At 38.7% G+C, this 19,927-nt stretch overlaps 1 protein-coding gene across 1 annotated transcript in view; it reads right to left on the reverse strand.

The window, feature by feature from the left end:
* Window positions 1-463: 463 nt before the first annotated feature.
* DENND5A (DENN domain containing 5A) overlaps window positions 464-19,927 on the reverse strand; it is a 61,165-nt gene continuing 41,701 nt past the window's right edge. Inside the window, exons 14-24 of the mRNA XM_029961033.1 lie at window positions 18,457-18,541; window positions 17,016-17,100; window positions 15,893-16,021; window positions 12,678-12,799; window positions 10,638-10,783; window positions 9,975-10,093; window positions 8,620-8,801; window positions 7,664-7,746; window positions 6,294-6,417; window positions 5,314-5,482; window positions 464-4,574 (exon numbers count right to left, since the gene is read on the reverse strand). Coding sequence (XP_029816893.1) covers window positions 4,391-4,574; window positions 5,314-5,482; window positions 6,294-6,417; window positions 7,664-7,746; window positions 8,620-8,801; window positions 9,975-10,093; window positions 10,638-10,783; window positions 12,678-12,799; window positions 15,893-16,021; window positions 17,016-17,100; window positions 18,457-18,541 — 1,428 coding nt within the window. The 3' untranslated portion in view covers window positions 464-4,390. The remainder of the gene's footprint in view (window positions 4,575-5,313; window positions 5,483-6,293; window positions 6,418-7,663; window positions 7,747-8,619; window positions 8,802-9,974; window positions 10,094-10,637; window positions 10,784-12,677; window positions 12,800-15,892; window positions 16,022-17,015; window positions 17,101-18,456; window positions 18,542-19,927) is intronic.

Raw genomic sequence — 19,927 nt, forward strand, 5'->3', positions numbered from 1 at the left:
CAGGGGGTGTGTGAAAGGTGAAGGAAGAGAGATGCCTCCAAATTAATGATCAAACTCCTTCCGTTCTGTTTTCCTCGATGGTATAAAACACTGAGTGATGGCCTCATACAGTTTGAAACGGAGTGAACAGCAGCACATACACGTGTGTGCACTCACAGAGACCTTCCAAGATCTGCAATAGTCACTTTGCCTTCCTGTTCTCCCCGTTCCCTGATTACTGAGCAGTCATCTCTTCCACTGATGGCCGTCTGACCCACAACAACTGTTTGTGAGAAGGCTACACTGGTGCTGGGAGGGAGGCAGGCATTTAGTTGAACAGATCAGACACAAAACTGTACAAAAAAAAGGCCTCCTGAAATAAGACACTAAAATGTCATACATACCTGCAGTCAGGCAAAGAAGAAAAGATGACTAGCCAAATTGTAAGAGGCTTTTGAAAATAGCACATTAATGCTATTTTTTCATGTTAGAAGACAAATTTTATTGCAATTCAGCAAATGAGCTACACCTGTAAAACTGCTTTGTATATCCAATTCACATTTAATGTCCAATGGATTGAAATGTCACAGGAAAAATAAAAAAGGAAAACAGTACCTGTTTTTGTCATCATAATGTAAACTTCAACGCGGCCCTTAAAAAAACCAAGCCAGTGATTTCCCCATGTAGTAAAATATATAGTTTATAAGGTACTGATGCTTTATCTTAGTTTAACAGCCAATCTCTAGGTATAAAATAAAGAACTACAAAGATGTGAAGTACGTATACAATATCTTCAAGTATTTTCAAGTATCCTATAGTATCTTGCACTACGGACAAAGATCATTTGACAATATACAGAAAAAGTTAACTCTGAATAGTTTCACTGCAGAAATCTTAACATATTCATGAATTCAAAACACATAAAAAATATGGATCATCCAGCTAGTAGGTCCCATTTGAACAATTTGAAAAATACTCTTTTGTAATGGAAAAAATTGTGGAAGAGTCTTCAGTTCATGAAAATGCTTTCAGCTACAGAACGTCAGATGTTAAAGTTTATGGCAGGTAAAGGCTTTTGTTGTATAAACTTATCATCATAGTATTTCATTACATTGAAATCAAGTTTTTATTATATTGCATTTTCTTTTCTGTATAAAGTGTCACTATATTAACTCTGACAGCGTTAATCAAAGAAGCATAAATAATTGATAGGCAATAGTCTATTTTTTTCCCCCTCAAATCTGGTATCAGCCTGTAAACACGTTTGGCCAATGCAGCACTATATATTTACTGCATTATGAACTGCTCATTTTTCATCATTGCATTTCTTTCTACAGAACGCATGTGTGCTGTAAAAAAAAAAAAGAAAAAAAAAATTCCATTAACTGTTACCAAAAAATCCCCACCAAACAACAGAACAGACTAGCCACATGGACCTGCCCCTACCAAACCTGCCCCCTTATTTTAGAAACGGGAAAAAAAAGTTACAACTGCATTATTCTGAGCAAAGGGAGATGAATTTTATAAAGCTCTAGTTAAAAAGGTGCTGACCACACCATTTGTTCTTATACAATCATCCAGTTCAGAAGAATGGTATGGAAAGGGCTAATGCTGGATCCTAACCTTATTCAGTTGGACTCATGCTAGGAGCACCCATGAAAGAAGTACGTTGGTTTGTGGCAAACAATGAAGAGTGGCAGGAGTTATGGCTGCTACTACAGACTGGACCATTCTTAGACATGCCAGCCAAATCTCTTCCCAAAAACCTAGCACAGGCTACCACACAGCTGTATTTAATATCTTAGCCCTCCTTGGTTGCTTACAGAGCTAACAAAACCAGCTTTTTTTCTGCTGCGTTTCAGAACCTTCTACTGGTCCTTGAGTGGAGCAAATCCTTCCAGGCTTGGAAGTCCTTAGCAAAAAGTGCTTTGAATCCTAACAGGATTAAGCATAGGCCCCCACTGAGAGAAGGAGGAGGGGTCTATATCTAAGTGGCTTTTCCTGTGAAAATAAAGTAACTGAGGAGCTGGGAAGATGACCTCTGTGACTTCCTTTTGCACCTGGACAGCCAGTACACAGGGTGTTGTCACTGATGGACAGCTCCACCCTCAGGAGCCAGCCACTGGATTCCCAGTGCTTGGCAATCAGCAAGCCCCAGCCTCTATCCATCCAGGCACTGTCAACTCTCATAATGAGGCCAAAAAGGTCCACACCAAAACAGCCATTTAACCAATGGTATCATGTCACACCAGGTGAACTTGTGTAAAGAGGAAAAAAAAAAGAAAATAACCTTAATTCGGGGTAATTACCTCATGCAAGATAAAATTAATCCATATTTAATACTCTGAGATAAAAGGTTTTAACAGAATCAACTAATCTGCTAAGGTCAAGATATGGAACCCTCCTTTCTTAGGTAGATATATTTCCTGTGAAATGCACGGGCCTCAGAGATAGCTGAAAGCACTGTAAAATTTTTTTTTTTGCTATTATGAATGCATCAACAAGCAATTTCATGCAAGTGTATAAAGATTATCCCAACATATAAAGTTGAATACATCAAATTCTTAGAATGAAGTACAGTTGTTTTATTTTTGCCCTTCCAAAGCTGGAAAAAAAAGCCTGAAACAACAAAACCATACCTGCACATATAAAATGCATCTGTGAAATGCTCCTGTAAGCTCCACGCTGTGAAAGAATTCACACCCACCCCATGTGAGGAGTGGCCTGGACACTGCCCTCACATCTTCCTAATGCTACTGTGAAATCAAAGAAGAATCTTGCTCTGGTAAGTAGTGACAAAGGAACTTCTCCGTTTAATAATGAAATAAATAGGACAAAAGTAAAAATAGTCAAAATTTAATACATGTGCTATACTCATAAATTATGGAAGTAAAACTATCACAAGATGTGACTAAGCTGTAGGTAAAGAAAAAGTGCTACAACATTGTATGAACGAAAAAAACTTGGACTCTGCTTCTCAAAAGAGAGACAATACTGAGATAAGTTTATACAGTGGAGACCTCTTAAATACACAGCCCTGAACTTCTGTACAGTAATTTGTGATGCTGATAAATCAGCCTGTTCTTAAGTCACATATTCATTTCAAAGAGATTTTTATCAGAGGATTCAAATGAACAGAGATGCCTTTAGGCATTTGCCAAGTTCCAGATCTCCAATAAATTAAGCTTTCGAAATGTTTGTGTTTTATAGTAGAAATGGAGTAAAGCTTTCTCTGCTAAAAACAAAGCATCCCAAATGAAGCAGACTGTGACAACAGGATCTAAGACATATGCATTCAAAAAGAAAAGAAAAAGCCTTAATACTCACTGTCTTTTCAGAAACATTAAGGAATCCTTATATTTGTTAGTAAGGTATACCATTATTATTTCGGGGGGGGGGCATAAACATATTTATTTAGTCATCTGGCATTTGGGGAACTCGTGTCCCTCTTTATTAGCAGTTAAGAGAATTACCAGCAGCAACCATATACCAAACTTCAAAAGGCTGGTTTAAGTGAAAACATTTTTGTGTTACGAACAATTATTCCAGGTTTTTTATTTAAGTGGGCTACACTGTAAAATCTGAATTGCAACATAATTTAGCCAGTTGTATCACAGACTTTTTTTCTTAAAGACAAAACTTACAAAACACAATGATAGGTTAAATAAATAAAAAACATCAGTTAAAAAACAGACTTAATTTCTTCTTCTGTGCAATTACGTACCAATATGAAAAATATTACTTTGATCTCTGGACATTTCATGGTTCAGTCTCCTGGATTTCACTAAAAATAATACTGACAACAAAAATAAAGGAAAAAAATAATTGCTGACTAATCAGTGCTTTGGAGCTATTAAAAAAAAAAAGCACACATCAGATCTGTAGTTCCCTTGCAGCAGAACATGACCCAATACGTTAAAAATCAAACATTGGTAATAATGTTAATATATAAAATATTAGTTTAAAAACTATAGAATGACCTTCTCAGCAGAAATGGAGTGTATACATTGGGGTTTATGACATACAGCATATCTGAAGGCAAGTTCACAGAATGCTGAAAGGCTCACTGCACATTTTCTATGGCAAGGAAATACTGCAGCTTTAAAATAAGCTGCACAATACTCATCTCTATCTCTTTCACATGAAAGTGTGTAAAAAGCAAATCAGTAAATAAACTCTAAAATAGATTTATACCAAAATCCTCTTTTTTACATTGAGTTTACAGCTTCTATCCATTTGCCTGTACTATTTTTGGAGTTTCCTTCAAGAAAAGTCAAAGTTGCATTTTTGGGCCATGAACGAGTCCACGATACAATGTACTGGCAAGACAGAACTTTTGCATACTAACGAGATTCACTCCTTGTTGCTTTTTTTGTTTTTGTAAAGACAGTTTTTCCTGTGGGACGAGAGGTCAAATGTCGATTCCTTTGACGAGAGACGCCTCCAGCGTGATGTTGAACTCCTGCAAGGTCTGCAGCACTCGAATCAAAGAATTCACCAGTGTGTGATCCTTGATCAGCGCTATCTCTTCGTACATCTGTGCTGTAATTGGGCAGTCTGCAAGCAGGGCGATCCAGTGGTGCAAAAGGTGGTCTCTGACAAGGTGGCAATTTGCAGTTTGGAAATAAAAACAAAGCCAAGTTAATTTTGCATCTGCACAGACACGATTTCTATTCTTTGCCTCTAAGCAGACCTACCGCCTTTTCCACTTACTTTTATAAGACAGGGAAGAGGAAATAACTGTCTGTGGAACCTGTTCAAGTAGGGAGCATCCATAACTGACACATTTCTAGGTTTTCCACCCCTCACATCAAGACAGGGTTCCCAAGAGACCCAGAAGTCCCAAGCAGGACCAAAGTCACCACTCTGTTCTATTGTCTTTGTGTCAAGAGGTTTCTAGATGGTCCCAGCTTCTTTCCTACCCACCTCCGACAACAAGTAGATAGAAGGTGGGGAATTCACCCAACCATTAACTGGAGAGGTCTCCCTGATGGATGATATTCTGATTCTATCTTTCAACTTTGCTACCTGTACATGAGAGGGAGACTACTCACACCAGACTGCTACCTTTCTCTCTTGGTTCAGCTGCTCAGCTTTTTGGGCTATGCAGTTTACTATCTCAGATATCTCACACTTCATGTGCCTAAGAACTCAGTCAGGGCAGGATTCACCTGATGTTTCCCCAGTTACATCAAAGACTGCTATATAAGTAGTAGTCAAACTGTCCAACCCATCAGTTGCATGGCTTTACGTTACTAATATGCAGCATCCTTTTAATTTTATTAAAATATCAATAACAACAATAATAATAATAATAAAGAAGTTTCTTTATACCTGGCTCCAAGACACACCAGCATCTGAAACTTGCCATCCTTCCCAATGTTTCTTGGGGTGTTGTTGATAGCAGTGATAAAGCGACAGAAATTCCTGGCCCTTGTCTGCCAGTTCTCTTCTGGGACCATCTCATTCTGCTCAAGGGTCTCATAGTATGTTTGTGCTTTTTCTTAAAAGAATGGTGGGAGATAATGAAGTTTCAACAGTGCATATGGGAGAGAAACTTGAAAGGCCTAGATTCAAAGCTCATCCATGAGTATCCTGAATGATTACATGTAGGCATTGTTTTTTTCTGTTTGATTCAGTCTTGTGTTCCCTCACTTCCCTCCCTCTAAACAGTGATGAAGAGGTTCATGTAGCTATTGAATTTTGAGTGTTACAGTAAAAGGATCATATAAGGAGAACAGTGATGTCAAGGTACCTACTCAAAACACAGAAACACTACTCAAAATAATTCCTTTTCTAAAAGGTGTTTGTGAACTCAGTTCATTTATACAGCTCTATGTCAAAGGATCTAGACCACTATGTAAAAAATGTATGCTTACAACCCCTTTATTACAATGTCCAGTAAGTATCAACAGCACTAGATCCATCTGTTGGTGCTTTATAAGGCAACTCAACTTCTTAGAAGTGTGATTTATTGCTTTCACTATGCTCAATTAAGAACAAGGTTACCATATGTCAATTCATCACCTTATTTATATAACTCTTACTCAGTAAGAAAGTTTGTTTTACACTATTCTGCTAGAACGAAAAAGCCCAGTTACTGCATTAAGTACAGTGTCAGCTTTGGCAGAAGACAGAGGCTTTTTCTCTCAACACTACAAGGAGGTAAGAGCTCTCATGGGAATTCAGCTGCTGAGATGCCTCCAAGAACTGTGCTGTTCACACCAGCTGAGACACAGCAGCGATGATAAGGAACACAGATGGATGTATTTCAAAGACACAAACAGGCTCTGGTACGTCTTCCTCCCACTTACCTAAAAAATCCCAAATAAAGACATTTTTGAAGAGTCTTGGTGACTTAAATCCATGCTGAAACACCTGCTCGAGAGCTGAAACAAGTCCACTTTCTCCACACAGCAGCAGTGTCAGACTGCCTCTCTGCCAAGCACACACAGAAAGCACACACTCTTAGTACCTCAGTTTGGAAGTCTGGGACACAAGTATCTCATGCATCTAGTAAGTTCTTAAATAAACAGATGCCTAAACATAACAGTCTGTTGTCAAACAGTGACCCCAGACAGGATGGCCCAGTTCTCACAAGTCCTGAGCACTCAAAAATGTATTGATCTCTCTAAGAATGAGGCTGAAGAAAGCAGTGTCAGGGTCTAATCATCATCCTCTAATGAAGCCTCAAGAAGGCCAAGATAATGAGCAGGTTTTACCTGTAATAATGACCACTGCACAGGACATTAAGAAAGAATTTTCTTCCTTAAGTAATAAAGATCACAGATCCATTGTAGCAGGTGCCCCTGACTGTTTGCTTACCAACAAAAACAGCATTCAATGCTCTGAAAAAAATTAAATTCTTCTTTAGAACACAATGGTAAATTCTATTTTTCAAAACTAGTGCATGACCACTTGATTGTGTCAACGTGATCATCAATCAGAATTACACTGAACTTAGAAGATGGGTGCAGTAGGAATGGGAGGACTTATTTGTAAAAAATCAGTGACTTTCAAGAGCCACCCATACAGAGCCAGCACTGCTCATTCTGGCTCACGAGGGCTGGACTGACTGTGATGGTCTGACAGAGACATTCTACTTAGGTTTGTTTCAGGAAATCACTGCTGTGTCAGCCGATTGCCTGTGTGATGTAGAAGTGTACCAGAGTATTTAATAGCACTTTTGCTTCACTTGCCTGGGGGGTGTGGGTGTTCACAGGGAGGTCTTTTTTGTTTCTTTTATTTTATTTTTTTTTTAAGTGGCCTGTGGGTTTTCACATTTTAAATAGCAAGATAACGCAAACCAGACATTCAAAACCTACTCAGAACTCAATGCAGATGTAAAATGTCAGTTAATTCAGAACAAACTAAACAGGAGGCTGTATTCTTGACAGTGGTATGGGTAGAATCCATGGTAGAATTTGCCTAATAACACAAATTCCAATACCAGAATGTTAACATTTAATTTAACAGAATGCTCCAGTTTGCAGCAAAACAGAGGTATTTGAGGCTATACTGTTTCAGCAGTGTAGTCTCAGTATCCCATTTTTTATCTCCACTTAAGGAATTTTCAAACAGATGGCTGTTCATTCAGTTTACTTATTTTTGTTATATATTTTCCTATGCTTACTAATACCAGTTTTACAACAGGGGTGCCATTACACAGACAACAACTCCTCACCTCCTTCTCTGGCTTGTGGAAATGCTTGACAATCCCATTAACAGCTTCACCAATAGCTTCTTGGATCTGACCAGTATTTAACTCTGCAAAACACACAAATATATCCTGTTACTTTTCTATAGCTTCAGAAATTGTATGTGTGTGTGAGGGATAAGGCCTACCATAAAACAGAGGAGAGGAGCATGAACCAGTATAACTTAGGCTGTTAGTGAAACAAAGCAGGACTGTGCATAATGGAAACCAAACTCTATTTTTATTTACTGTTGAAGGGGTAGAAATGGAGATGGTTTGGTTTTATATTGAAATACCACACCGTGGTGTTTCAACACAACAGGTGGAAAGGGCTTTTACATATTATGTGAATTTTCATTCAGACCATAACCTAAAGCTAAGAAAAGGAGTTATGATTTGATTAGAACCAGCAAATCTGGGCATCCTGGAAATACTTCCTGTGATAGTTTTGCTGTAAACCCAAGTAACCTTGGGAGTAAGGTAACCATCTACTTTAACAATAAGACCACTCCAGAAAAGTGATCTCAATAGAAAACAAACGAAATTAAGTCCATGAAGAGAAAATACTAGCAAGTTTTTCCATTCACAAAGGATAGACAGAGAGAGGGCAGCAAATTTCTACCTTCCTCCATAGCATTCATTCCACAAATGAAAGACAATACAGAAAACACCAGAGGGGCAGCTAAGCACTAGACCAGGAGTACAGGGACATCTTCCTCCCATCCTTACAGACATTCAAAACTTGAGCAGACACAACAGGTTGTTCAGGACTGTAATTTGGAAGTTAGCTGGATTTTGAGCAGGGGCTTGGGCTAAGTGAAGTTTCACAGGTCCTCTCCAAGCCACAGTTCTAAAAGATAAGAAAACCTACAGCTCTGTATGCAAGCAGCTGCCCTCAGCAGATGATGCAGACCAGTCCGAGACAGGACAAGCCCAGCACTCACTTGGCTTATTGTTGGGTGATATAGTGACAAATCTTCTGATCATGCTTGGTGACTGCTGCAGGGGAGGGGTCCGGCACTGCCGCTCATCAGCCTCCGTGTGCGAAGTCAGCAACTCTCCCACCAGGATCCTCTCTAAGCTGCCGTCATCCATTCCCTTTCCAAGCCACCTCCCACAGGGAAATCTAAGAAAATCAAGGAGATACATGGATCAAGCCAGATTCAATTTCATGCCAAAGACTTTCAACTGCAGTGGCCTGAAACCCAAATCCTGCTAGTACTGTTACTAGAAATACTTCTAGCAACAAAGCCTTGGGTTTGGCTTCTGCCAGCACAGGCAGCAAAAGTAAAACAGTTTTTCAGTTCCAAGTTTGTGCTAAATGTTGCACTAGATGATCTGCAAGGCAAACAGGGGCAGATTTTGCTTGTGTCCCACATGTAGCACATGATTTGAGGGCTGAAGAGGTAGGAGGGGAAGACCCACTGCACCCCATAGATGGGTGATGAAATCCAGCTATGCTTTCACTGAATACACTACATAGCAGGCCAGCCACAAAAATACCCCACAACCCAAACACATACTTTGATGCCAAAAAACACCAATACTTCTATTGAATTGGGATATTAAATGAAGCACTAGAAAGCACACGTGCTCACTTACTCATTATCTCTTTCTCTGAACCAGTGTTGATGTCAGTTTAATCAGCTTAATCGGAAAACTGAACAGCATCCCAAAATAGAATCTTTCCTCTTCATTTAATTACAAATGATCTGGCATGGAGAACTGAGTGGACTCACCCGTCAATTTGTCATCAACATGAGCCTGACAGTTTCTCTGAACAAAGTACAGGGTACCAGACTATGCTGCACCAACGCAAATAAATATAATTCTCATTGTAAATCTTGTTCTTTTACTTTCACTATGCAAATTCAGGTTTCTAACACTCATAAGCCCTTGTGTTCCAACTTGTGTCCAAAGGTGCCTTTATAACACTTAAAACACTTGGTCTTAATATAAAATGCCACCTATATTTGGTAAGCAGTAAGCTCTGATGTGCTATTTCTTTCCTGGACTCAAGGTAGATTATTTTTAAGATGCGCAATAGTCAACTCATCTTCTCCACCAACAGTCTGAGGCTAGTCATGAGCATCTGCAAACTGAAAACCCTGTTTAATTTTCTAAGAACCATGACTTGTTTAATGTCAGAAGCCAAATGATCTTTCTGTGCCTTCAGGTAGCAGCAACTGTAGACACAGAGTCCCAGGAGATCAGACCTTTCTGCTCAAACAAGCCCTACTGTGCCAGCTCCCTGCAGAAATTCTACTTACCCAACATGAAATATCAGGATGATACTTACTTGTAAGTATGCCCTGTTATTTCATTTCTGACCATAACATATTCCACGAGCCACTTGGCATACAGCCCTGAATTATCATGTCCTATTTGCACTGTGGTCAGTTTTCCCAGGTTCTGGCACTGCAAATTAAACAAAGAGTTTGTCAGAGTAAACTGAAATAAAGTAGCATGTTGGAGGAATAAACTGTTAGAGAATGTGCCCTAGACAGAAAATCAGAAATGTGGTTTCCCATTTCTCACTGCTTTGATTGGTTCTGGGCTTTTTACTGGTAGGTTGCTCTACTTTTGTTTATTTGCTTTGTTTTGTTAAATACTATTTTGATCAGCAGAGAGAACATCAGCTGAACTAGATTTTTCAACTAAATTTTACCTATACTGCACAACACACACTTAAAAATCAGAGCAGAATCACTTCTTTGTTTCCAACAGAAGAGGATATGACACCTCCCATCATCACAGCACAGAATCATACTAAAAAGACAGTCTTGCCCATCCTTGGCTATTAAATATAGATTAAATTTGCTGTGTACAGGCACAGGAAGTATCTGTGACTAACCACACAGGCTAAAGATACAAAATGTATGGCAGGGTGGTGCAGCAAGGGGAGAATTTTAAAACTGAACAGAACATACAAATAATTTTCTGTGTAACAAGTAATACAAACCTCAAAAGTCATTTCTAATATGTTCCTGGGAATCTGCAGGACTCCTGTCTCACCCAGTTCTCCCGAGATACAGATCCAAGGATTGGCTGTGAACATTGAGCCACCAAGTTTTTTGCTAGGAACAATCAATATATGGTATGGTATCACTGCAAACACAAGAAGAAATAACAAAAATGAAGAAGGATAGTCATCTAACCTCTTTAGTGAACAGAAGTCATAAAACAACACTGCAGTACCATGAAATGTAAAAAAACCATCAGAGCTGCTATTTAACCATGCTAACACTTGCACACTAAGCAATGATTGACAATGGGGAAATCTACACATATATACCAGTCACTAAGAAGCAGAGCTGACAGCAAAACAGTGTCGAGAGAAATAAGAAATATGGATGGAATCATGTCTTCCTATAGGTATAACCATTTTTCATTTACCAGCCTCAAAACGTGCCATGAAGATGGTTACTTGTCCTCAGCTTAGAGACGAGGAAGTAAAGACACAGTATTCCTGTATCCAGGACTGCACTGTAGCTCAGCATGCTGCTCAATGCTCAACTCCTACCTGCCTGTTTCTCTGTGTGTATGCAGGCCCAGTGCACAACTACCCCAACTCACACTCAGTTACTGAAGCCTTTCTTTGCAGGCCTTGATTGCAGCAGCAGTCACTACTGTGGTTGAGCAAGTTCAGTAAAAAGACACTGCAGTGCTGCAAGTTTCTCTGTACCACGTCACTCTTAGCTATGCTAACTTTAAGACTTTTTGATTTTTAAAAAGAACAAACAACTTTTTTCCCCTTCTAAATAGCACCACACATATGCTCAAATGCTTTCTGGTACTCTGTTTTATCTGTGACTAATTCAATATAGTATCACCTGAGCTGCAGCCCCTTCTCTGACTCAGAAGGCACGTGCTCTTCCATTGCCCAGCATCTCCTGCACAGCCCTATGTTAACAAGCCTTTTAAAACAAAATCCAATTCTCTGAATGGTCACTGTATTTCTTGGCTATCTGCCCTCCTTTTATAGTGCATAAACGGATTACAGTCAGGGCTTTTCAGCTGAGGCATTTAATACATTTCTCCCTCAATGCCTCCTCAGCTGTCAGTGCCCTCAAGAAAGCATTTGGTGGTTGGATTTTCTTAAAAGCTCAGTGCTCGCAGCATTTAAGAATGAATTAAGATGTTTCCCTTTTTATTTTCTGTGCTGATAGTCTTAAAGTAAGTGACAATTTAATTGCATCCAGCAGAGCAGATTTTAGCATTATCCAGAACCTGCCCACAAGACCAAGAGCTATTTTGCTTAGATGTGTGTTTGTTCTGTCTTTCACACGCACAAAAATGGATCAGAACACACCACCAAGGGCAGCTCCTACCATGGAGCCACAGGGGCCCTTTCACACACACCCACCCCCAGTTTCGTAAGCCTTGCTCAAGTCTTTCCTTATTTTGCCTTGCTAGTTGTGTCCTGTGGCAGCAGTCACAGTACACAAATCATTTCACAACTCTGTAATACATTTAAGCATCAACAACAGTTCAAAAGCTTCTCTAGGGCATCTTTTTAAAAAACAGAAGAAAAAAGAAAAGGAGGACTTCAATGTGTTGAGGAGGTCTGATGCAGACCCTCAGTGAGAGTTTCATTGTTATCCCAAACTCAGAGACAGGCATGCAGCAAAGCAGGTTGAACATGAAACAAAGCAAGTTTGTTTTTTTTTTTAATTCCTAGCATGTGTTAATATTCTTTCCTTGAAAATGAACAACCCATAGTGTTCTTGTTTAGTATCATGCAAACAAGCCCACCAAAAATTTTCTGTTGAGAACTCTCCCCCAATTAAATGGATTTTACCAAGTTAGAAACAAAAGCCTTTGGTGACACAGAAAGAGAGATGTTCCTGCCCACCAGAGTGGATCACAGAAGTAGTAATACAGCATGCAGATGGATCCCAGGAAAGAAAGCAGAACAATTGCATTAAGGTATGTTGCTGAGAGCTGTTCAGAATTTCCACCAAATCCGGAAAACAGAGTTCCAGGGAAAGCAAATACTTACAGATTGTTGTGAAAACATTGGTAAAGCAAAAGTAATCAACAGCATTGAATGACAGGAGATGATATAAGAATTGTTCTTTCTCATCATCACAGCGGAGGAATGCGTAACGCTTGTAGAGTTTTCTGACAAAGCAAAACACATAATCTGTCATAGTAACAAGATGCTTTCAGTGAAATGCTTTATATTGTGCATACTTATTAGGCACACTATGAATAATGGACAAGCAATTACAAATGATACTGGTAGAGTCAAGAGTGTTTAATGTGCCAAGATATGTTGAACCTCTGCAAGTCTGGAGTCTCCCAAGTGCATCAGTCCAATACTTCACATATCTTCCACCTCTCGAAAGCAAGGTTTGGTCTGAGGGTCTTCTCCCACCCAAAAACACCCCAAGATGGAAAAAGGGATTTTGTACTTTCTTGAAAAAAAATCTGCCTTCTTTTGGCAATGTAAAATGACACAACTGAAGAGAGTCCTCCTCTTCTCCAGCACATAACATAAGACAGGAGACACTTTTTAAAGTGACATCAGGGCAAACACTAGGACTATCTGCTTGTATTTGGTTATAGGGGGCCTACAACGACCCGCACAGTAAGCCAGGGAACAGTTTAAGTGTTGACAGTACACGGCTCCTGACATAACCAAAATGATAAACATGCAAAGGTGGCCTAAAGTCCTGCTGTTCCTTTTCACTAGGTTGTAAACTCTGCTAGGACTGTAATGCCACACAGAACTGCAACTTGTAAGTGGAAATATCAAAATATGTAGCTCAGTGGTCTTCCCTCATTAGTGGAGACACCAATGCCTATGCAGAAGAATGAACCGTAAACAGAAACAATCTTATATACCCCTTGAAAATACTCAAACACATGAGGGAATTTAACACTGCAAGACTTGCAAATGAGAAACTTCCAAGTGCAAATTTTGGCTGGAAAATACTCTTGAAGTTACTCACTTGTACACAGCAATCACCACTATTTTTGTTAATTATGCAACCAATAAATAATATCAGTGTTGGTGAATAATCATAAAAGAAGAGCATGCCAAGATGTATCAAAATCCAACTGATGCTAGAGGAATATCCAAACCATCACAAATACACGAATTAAGTATTAGAAATGCTGACAGCCATGTATAGGTGGCTCCTGCCAGGAGGGCCTCCTGTTAACTCCCCTCAATTTCCGATCAATGTACAAAAAAGTCAGCAAATTACTCACAAGACAGAAACTTGCAAAACAAATCAGTGATGATCAACATACAGACATGTTCTCAGCTACAAAACAAACCTACCGCTGTAGACTGACAGGAAATGTTCAATGGAAATAAAGATACTGAGCCTTAAATCAACAAAACCTGCCTGTAGCCACAGGAGTATCAAACCCACAAAAGGTCTCACAGGTGCCCATGTCCATCTTTAATTTGAACAATCTGAACCATGTGTTTGATGAGGAGCCTGTCAGGGTATGTGCTGTCCTGTCTTTTCAAAGGTAAGGTTTCTCAGTTTCCTTGTGCACATAAAGGTCTCCTTTCAGTGAAGCTGTGTGATTTCCTCCTCTTTCCTAACTCTAGTCCCTTTGCAGACTAGCAAGAAACCAAACACATTACAGTTCCCTTATAATTTTAAGCAAATGTCAAGTTTAGAGAATGGGCTAATTAAAATATCTAACAGTGGCTTCAAAAAAAGACCACCACACAATCTTGTTAACTGTAAAATGGCAGAAGTTGCACAATTACTTTTAGTACCTCACTGAACTTGGCACTGCTTCCTCTAAAATCAAGTGGAACACACTTTAACACCATGCTGCCTAGAAGAGCTCTCTTTAAGTAGGATATATCTAAGTATGCACAAAGTGCACAGGACTACAAAGAATTGACGTCATTTCTGTGCAAGTTGCTCCTTTGCTTGTTAGTTTCATTTTAAACTTATTTTTGTTGCTGTCTCATTCTGTTCCAGAGAATCAGAATCTACCTCACAGATGAACAGTACACTGGCCAGTGTTAAGAAAGTTGGGGTTTTTCTTCTCTTTTTGTGGGGAAGGGCATGGAGTGTGGTGGTGTATGGAAAGTTCTCTCACAGCACTTGCTCTGCATGGGACAAGCACTGCTAAATATAACATTATCTGAACTGCTGACTTCACTGGAGAGGCTTAACCTTAATTTAGAGATACAGGTAGATTTAAAAGCTGTCCTCACTCTGTCCTCCAGTTTTTCTTTGTTCACTGAAGGAAGGCCACAACTTCATCCCAAAGTCCAACATAAAACAATACAGGGTAAATCTCAAATAATTAGCAGCTGGGGTTCAGGGGGATTGCAGGAAGGAAGAAATTCTTTGGAAGGTGGTGAGTGGAAGGAGAAGAAAAGGAAGAGCAGACAGCATAGGTTACACTGTTTCCAGAGAGAAGTCTTCAATTAAAGCTAACGGCAATTACTATGGCTTTAATTTCCACACATTAAACAGTATATCTGACCTTATCAGTAAAACATACTTTTTCTGCATAGGTTATACTAAATTAACATCAAATTGTTACTCCTAAAACAATTAGTATTACATGTGGCCTGTACTCTGATCTGTGCAACTATTAACAAAATAATTATTTATGTTTACAAAGGTAATATAATGCTTTGGACATCACCAAGTATATAGGTCCTTGTGCTGAGCATTTCTCCTTCTGCCCTTCAACATAATTACTTATACAAAGCCCTGGCACAGAGTACTTTCAACAGAGTTTAAGTCTGAAGTAGAGTCTTCAGCTTTCACTCACATCCTCCTCTCTGGCATATATCACGTAGTTATCTCATTTTCTTCTCACAGTACTCTTTAAATAGTGTTTTGCGACTCAATGGTTGGGTCTTTTCAGAATTTTTTTTTTGACTTCATATTAAAAGACATATTTTGAAATGTTTGGGAGAAATAATAAAAACAACAATTGGGTCATAATAGCAGATATTTTACTATTCTGAAAGTAATTCACTTTATGTTCTTAAGTAGGCTATAAACGCAAAAATTTATGTGAAAAACCCCAGCATTGAATCCTAATTCCCAAACAGCTCTCCTTATCCACTGATAAGGAGACACACTTGGAAGGCTGGTTTGTTCTATGCCCTCTGCACACTGCTAAGCAGATGGGAGAATAGGCACACCTGGGTTTTTGAAGTCAAACAACTAAACAGATTTAAATTTTTTTAAAAGCTTTGCCCAAGATAAACCATCTTACTTTGTGAGTTCATGATCGGAAAGCAGCTGTTTCAGATGCCTAGAGAGCAACTTCTTTTCCATAGAGAGACGAACCCAGGCTCTGGCCTTGCCAACATCTGTTTTGATCTCACTAATGTTCTGGATATGCCTGGGGAAAAAAAAAAAAAAAGACACTGCCAGGTATTGCCAAAATGTGACAGTTCTTTTGAAGCAAGCTAAGCCGAAGAAGTTTTGCAAAGAACATAAAATATCAGGTAAATTATTGGAAAAAGAAACATAATCACCTTAATATTCAGTACAATCAAAAATCCTTGCATATCTAGTTCAAAAAGAAAAAGAGTCTGAAACAGAAATATCTGCAATGCAGTGCCCTATTTACCAAATTCTAAACCAGGCCCATTGTCTCACATGATTTAAGAATCATTCTGGACCTTATCACTGCAATATTTATGGCTGAGTGCTTTGGAAAATTAAATACTGTCTTTGCATGCTCAGTAGTAGCTTTTCTTGCATACAAGATACAAAGGGTATATTTTAATAGGGCAAGCAAATCCTCAATTCACTCCTCCTCTCCACTGGAAAAAATAAATGTTGATAAGGAAAAAGGAGGAAAGAAAAATCCCTTCAAGGTTAATTTAGAAGTTCTGCATATTGTTTTTTTGATGTACTGAAAAGAAGGCATTGGGCAGTAGTTATGGTTTCATTCACACTACAGTACTCAATGTTAGATAAACCCATTCTTTAGACCAAACAAGTTCTCTAAACTGCTTTCTTCACTGAGAAGCAAGAATGAGCTCAGAACTACAAACTTGGCAATGACTGGGAAAACACATACATTGCACCTGTATCTCTGTGGAAGTAAACCAATACAGACCACTTTAAAAATATGAAAACTGTGTCATGGTATTTTCATAAGCTGGTAGCTGTGACAATATAAAATCTCCTCAATGTGAAACACGTTTCTGTAAAGGTCAATGAAAAAGCTGTACAATCTACTTTAAAATAGTTCAGCAGGCTCCTTACCCACATCTCCCTCCCAGCTGCATGAAACACAGGCTCTTCTGTGTGGTGCATAGTATACACAGAAACAGGTATGCAAATCTCATGGGGTTCCTGTGTTGGTTTTATTAGTTTAAACTCACCTCATATCCTGGATGAGAGAGATTCTAAGAGGTGACATGGCTGGACTGGTATCAGACTTTCGCCTTTCTGAATCAAGAAGTATTCCTAGATTCAGAAGAACAGAATTTGTTAGTAGTAATCCATTTCAAATCAGTATAAAAAAGAAGGTGAATTAACACCAATTTGCACTCTTGTATTATTGGTGACTCTGTGAAGACACTGTGGTACATTTCCACTCCAAATGACATAAAAATCTAATATGCTACACAGATGGTTATGCAGATCAGCACACACTGAGCATCAACACATTAATGAGTTTAGATTCAGCTGAAATTGGTATGATATCAAATATAATAATCAAGTGTTATTTTCTAAGGGCTACCCTATTTTCTTCCTGTGTAGTATAACTGGCACTGCTGACACCAGAAAACAGTGTTTAACATGTTTTACTCAGTACAACACACACACCACGTGCTTATTGATCTATTAATTTGCACACTCCTGTAACACCACTACTTTTCAAATAGCACATTTTGGGGTTTTCAGGCAATGTTATTACTCTTACCTTTCAAATTCCACTCCAGAATCAAGATGTATATTAAATACAGCCCCTGCCCTCAATCTCAAGCTAGAAAGCATAAAACTTACTGTAACTTCACTCTCATATGCAAAACCACTATGAATCCAGTGACATTTAGGAGACCTTAATACTTCCCAAATCTTTGGGTTTGACTGTTCACAGGATCTTGTGCATGTTAATAATGATCAGCTCTTTGCCTACAGCAACTCCAAATAAAAAGTAAAAGGCACCCACTGCCTCCCCCAAACCCATTGTTCTCTCCAAATTTATATTCTATGCCCCCACCTGACAAAAGAAGTAATGTTTAAAATTTACATTAATAACCCTAGAAAGAGATTATACTGCAACACTTGATGTAACAAAAACTAAAGTATGTTTCTTCAGCTTGTTTGTTTCTTTAAATGTCTTTTGCTTATAAACAATTCTACTGTTCAGTTATTTTTCAAGCAAGGATGTAAAACCTAGGGATGAACAGCACAGTTTTATGTGCTTATACTCGTTTTCCACCCCCATCCATGACATCATTTGCTTTGCCAGTCATGCAGTGACTGTGTGTCACATGGAGGGTGGTACATTGGAACAATCCATTTCAAAGCCTATCTGTGAAACATCAGCTATTTCTGGTCTCTGACTACCATGGTAGTCAGGTACCAGACCCAAAACAAGTGGGCTCAATACAAACCAGTTTATTTTCACAGAATATTCTGAGCCAATACACCAGGCCCATATGAATCCTGTAGTGGACAGAATACTTGATTACTTGATTCAGTTATATTGACTGAAGGGTATTTCCAAGGAAACAAACTCTGCATGGTGCAAATCCGTTGGCAGCTCTTACTCACAGTTTTTTGTCATCTCCTTCCAGCAGATGCCAATCTTACCTGAGGTACTGAAGCTGCCTGATGTGGTTCTTCTCTGCCTGTTTTCTAGGTAATGTAACAGATGAGACCAGAGAGCTGACTTTCCCTAAAATTAAAAAAAAATATTAGTTAAAGAAATCACTATCAGCTGAATTAAAAAAAAAAAAAAAGTTTAAGTCATCATTGAAAGCACCAGCCATGACAAAAACTCGCTTTAAATATGTTTCTTCCTACAAACTCACTGGTAAAAATAAAAAATGAGACACAAGTTGGAGGCGCTTGGGAGCTGTAAAGAGGTTGAAAAAGAAAAGCAAGAATCAAACTACTGGGATCTAATGATTCTAGTGACAGGAAAAAGCCAATTGAACTTCTTTCCTCATAGTTCATTAACATGACAAGAAAACATTCAAAGGTTTGTAAAACACTACATGCAAGTAGAGTTTTAAATCTGAGGCTGTAACATGCACTATTTTGTCTTTCCCTCCCTGCCTCTCCAACTCTGAAAGGACAAGAGGCATGGAGCCAGCCTGAGCAAAACATCTTATACCCAGGCCAAGTCATGTGCACCTGCTCCCTTCAGGGTAATTCAGGGATACAGATATATGCTGTCAATTTTTAGAACCTCAAAAGATCCCCTTTCATCAGGCAAAGGACCTGGATAATCACAAACACAGTAAGACATCCCAAAACACAAGCAGGGCGATGAAAGCTTATTAGCAAAAATACCCCAGTTCTACAATAAAAGTTAGAATTTGGTATGGAAATAAAAGATAAATCCATCAAATTATGTTAAAAAGTGCACCTTGCTCATTATGTTGTTGTCTTAAACCTCTGGTGGTTTAAAGCAGTGTGAGAAAATCTTTCTCTCAGAAACTAAAAAGATTCTTGGCATCACCCTAAAATATTCTGCATGATAAACCAAAAGCTTGCAAAGCTGCAGAAAGGCAGCAGTAAGTGAACAGAGGCTTTGCAGCACATCAATTGGAATAACTTACAGAGGAAATTAATTAGTATTACTTATCATCTTCCTAAATTATTGTATTAACCTGAAATCCCGGTAAAGATTTAGCAATTCTGCATTTCAGGACAGCAATCATATTATAAAGCCATATTTTTATTTACAACTTTGTGCAGAAAAAAACCATGTAAAGTAACAGTTGTCAATTCTGCACTATCAATTTCTTCTAAAATCATCTAAGTGCCTTCCCAGAGGTGCAGTAATGATGGTTCCTCTTTATTTTTTAGACTATATTTAAAAATCTCTAACCACTTCCATCCTATAGCTCCCTACAGATGATATAGAGAACTAATTATTGGCCACAAGGGATTATTCCAGAATTTGTATGCCTCCAGAAGAAATAAATCCTAGAGTGTCTGTAACATCTGTGTTGAGAGAAATCTATTAAAAATATGCATTCAGTAGTAAAGATAAAAAAAATCCAGAGAAGCTCATTGTGTCTTGTGTGTACCTGACAGATCCAACTTGGAAAGC

This window comes from Manacus vitellinus, unplaced genomic scaffold (genome assembly GCF_001715985.3).
Source record: "Manacus vitellinus isolate BGI_N305 unplaced genomic scaffold, ASM171598v3 scaffold_30_pilon, whole genome shotgun sequence".
NCBI lineage: Eukaryota > Metazoa > Chordata > Aves > Passeriformes > Pipridae > Manacus > Manacus vitellinus.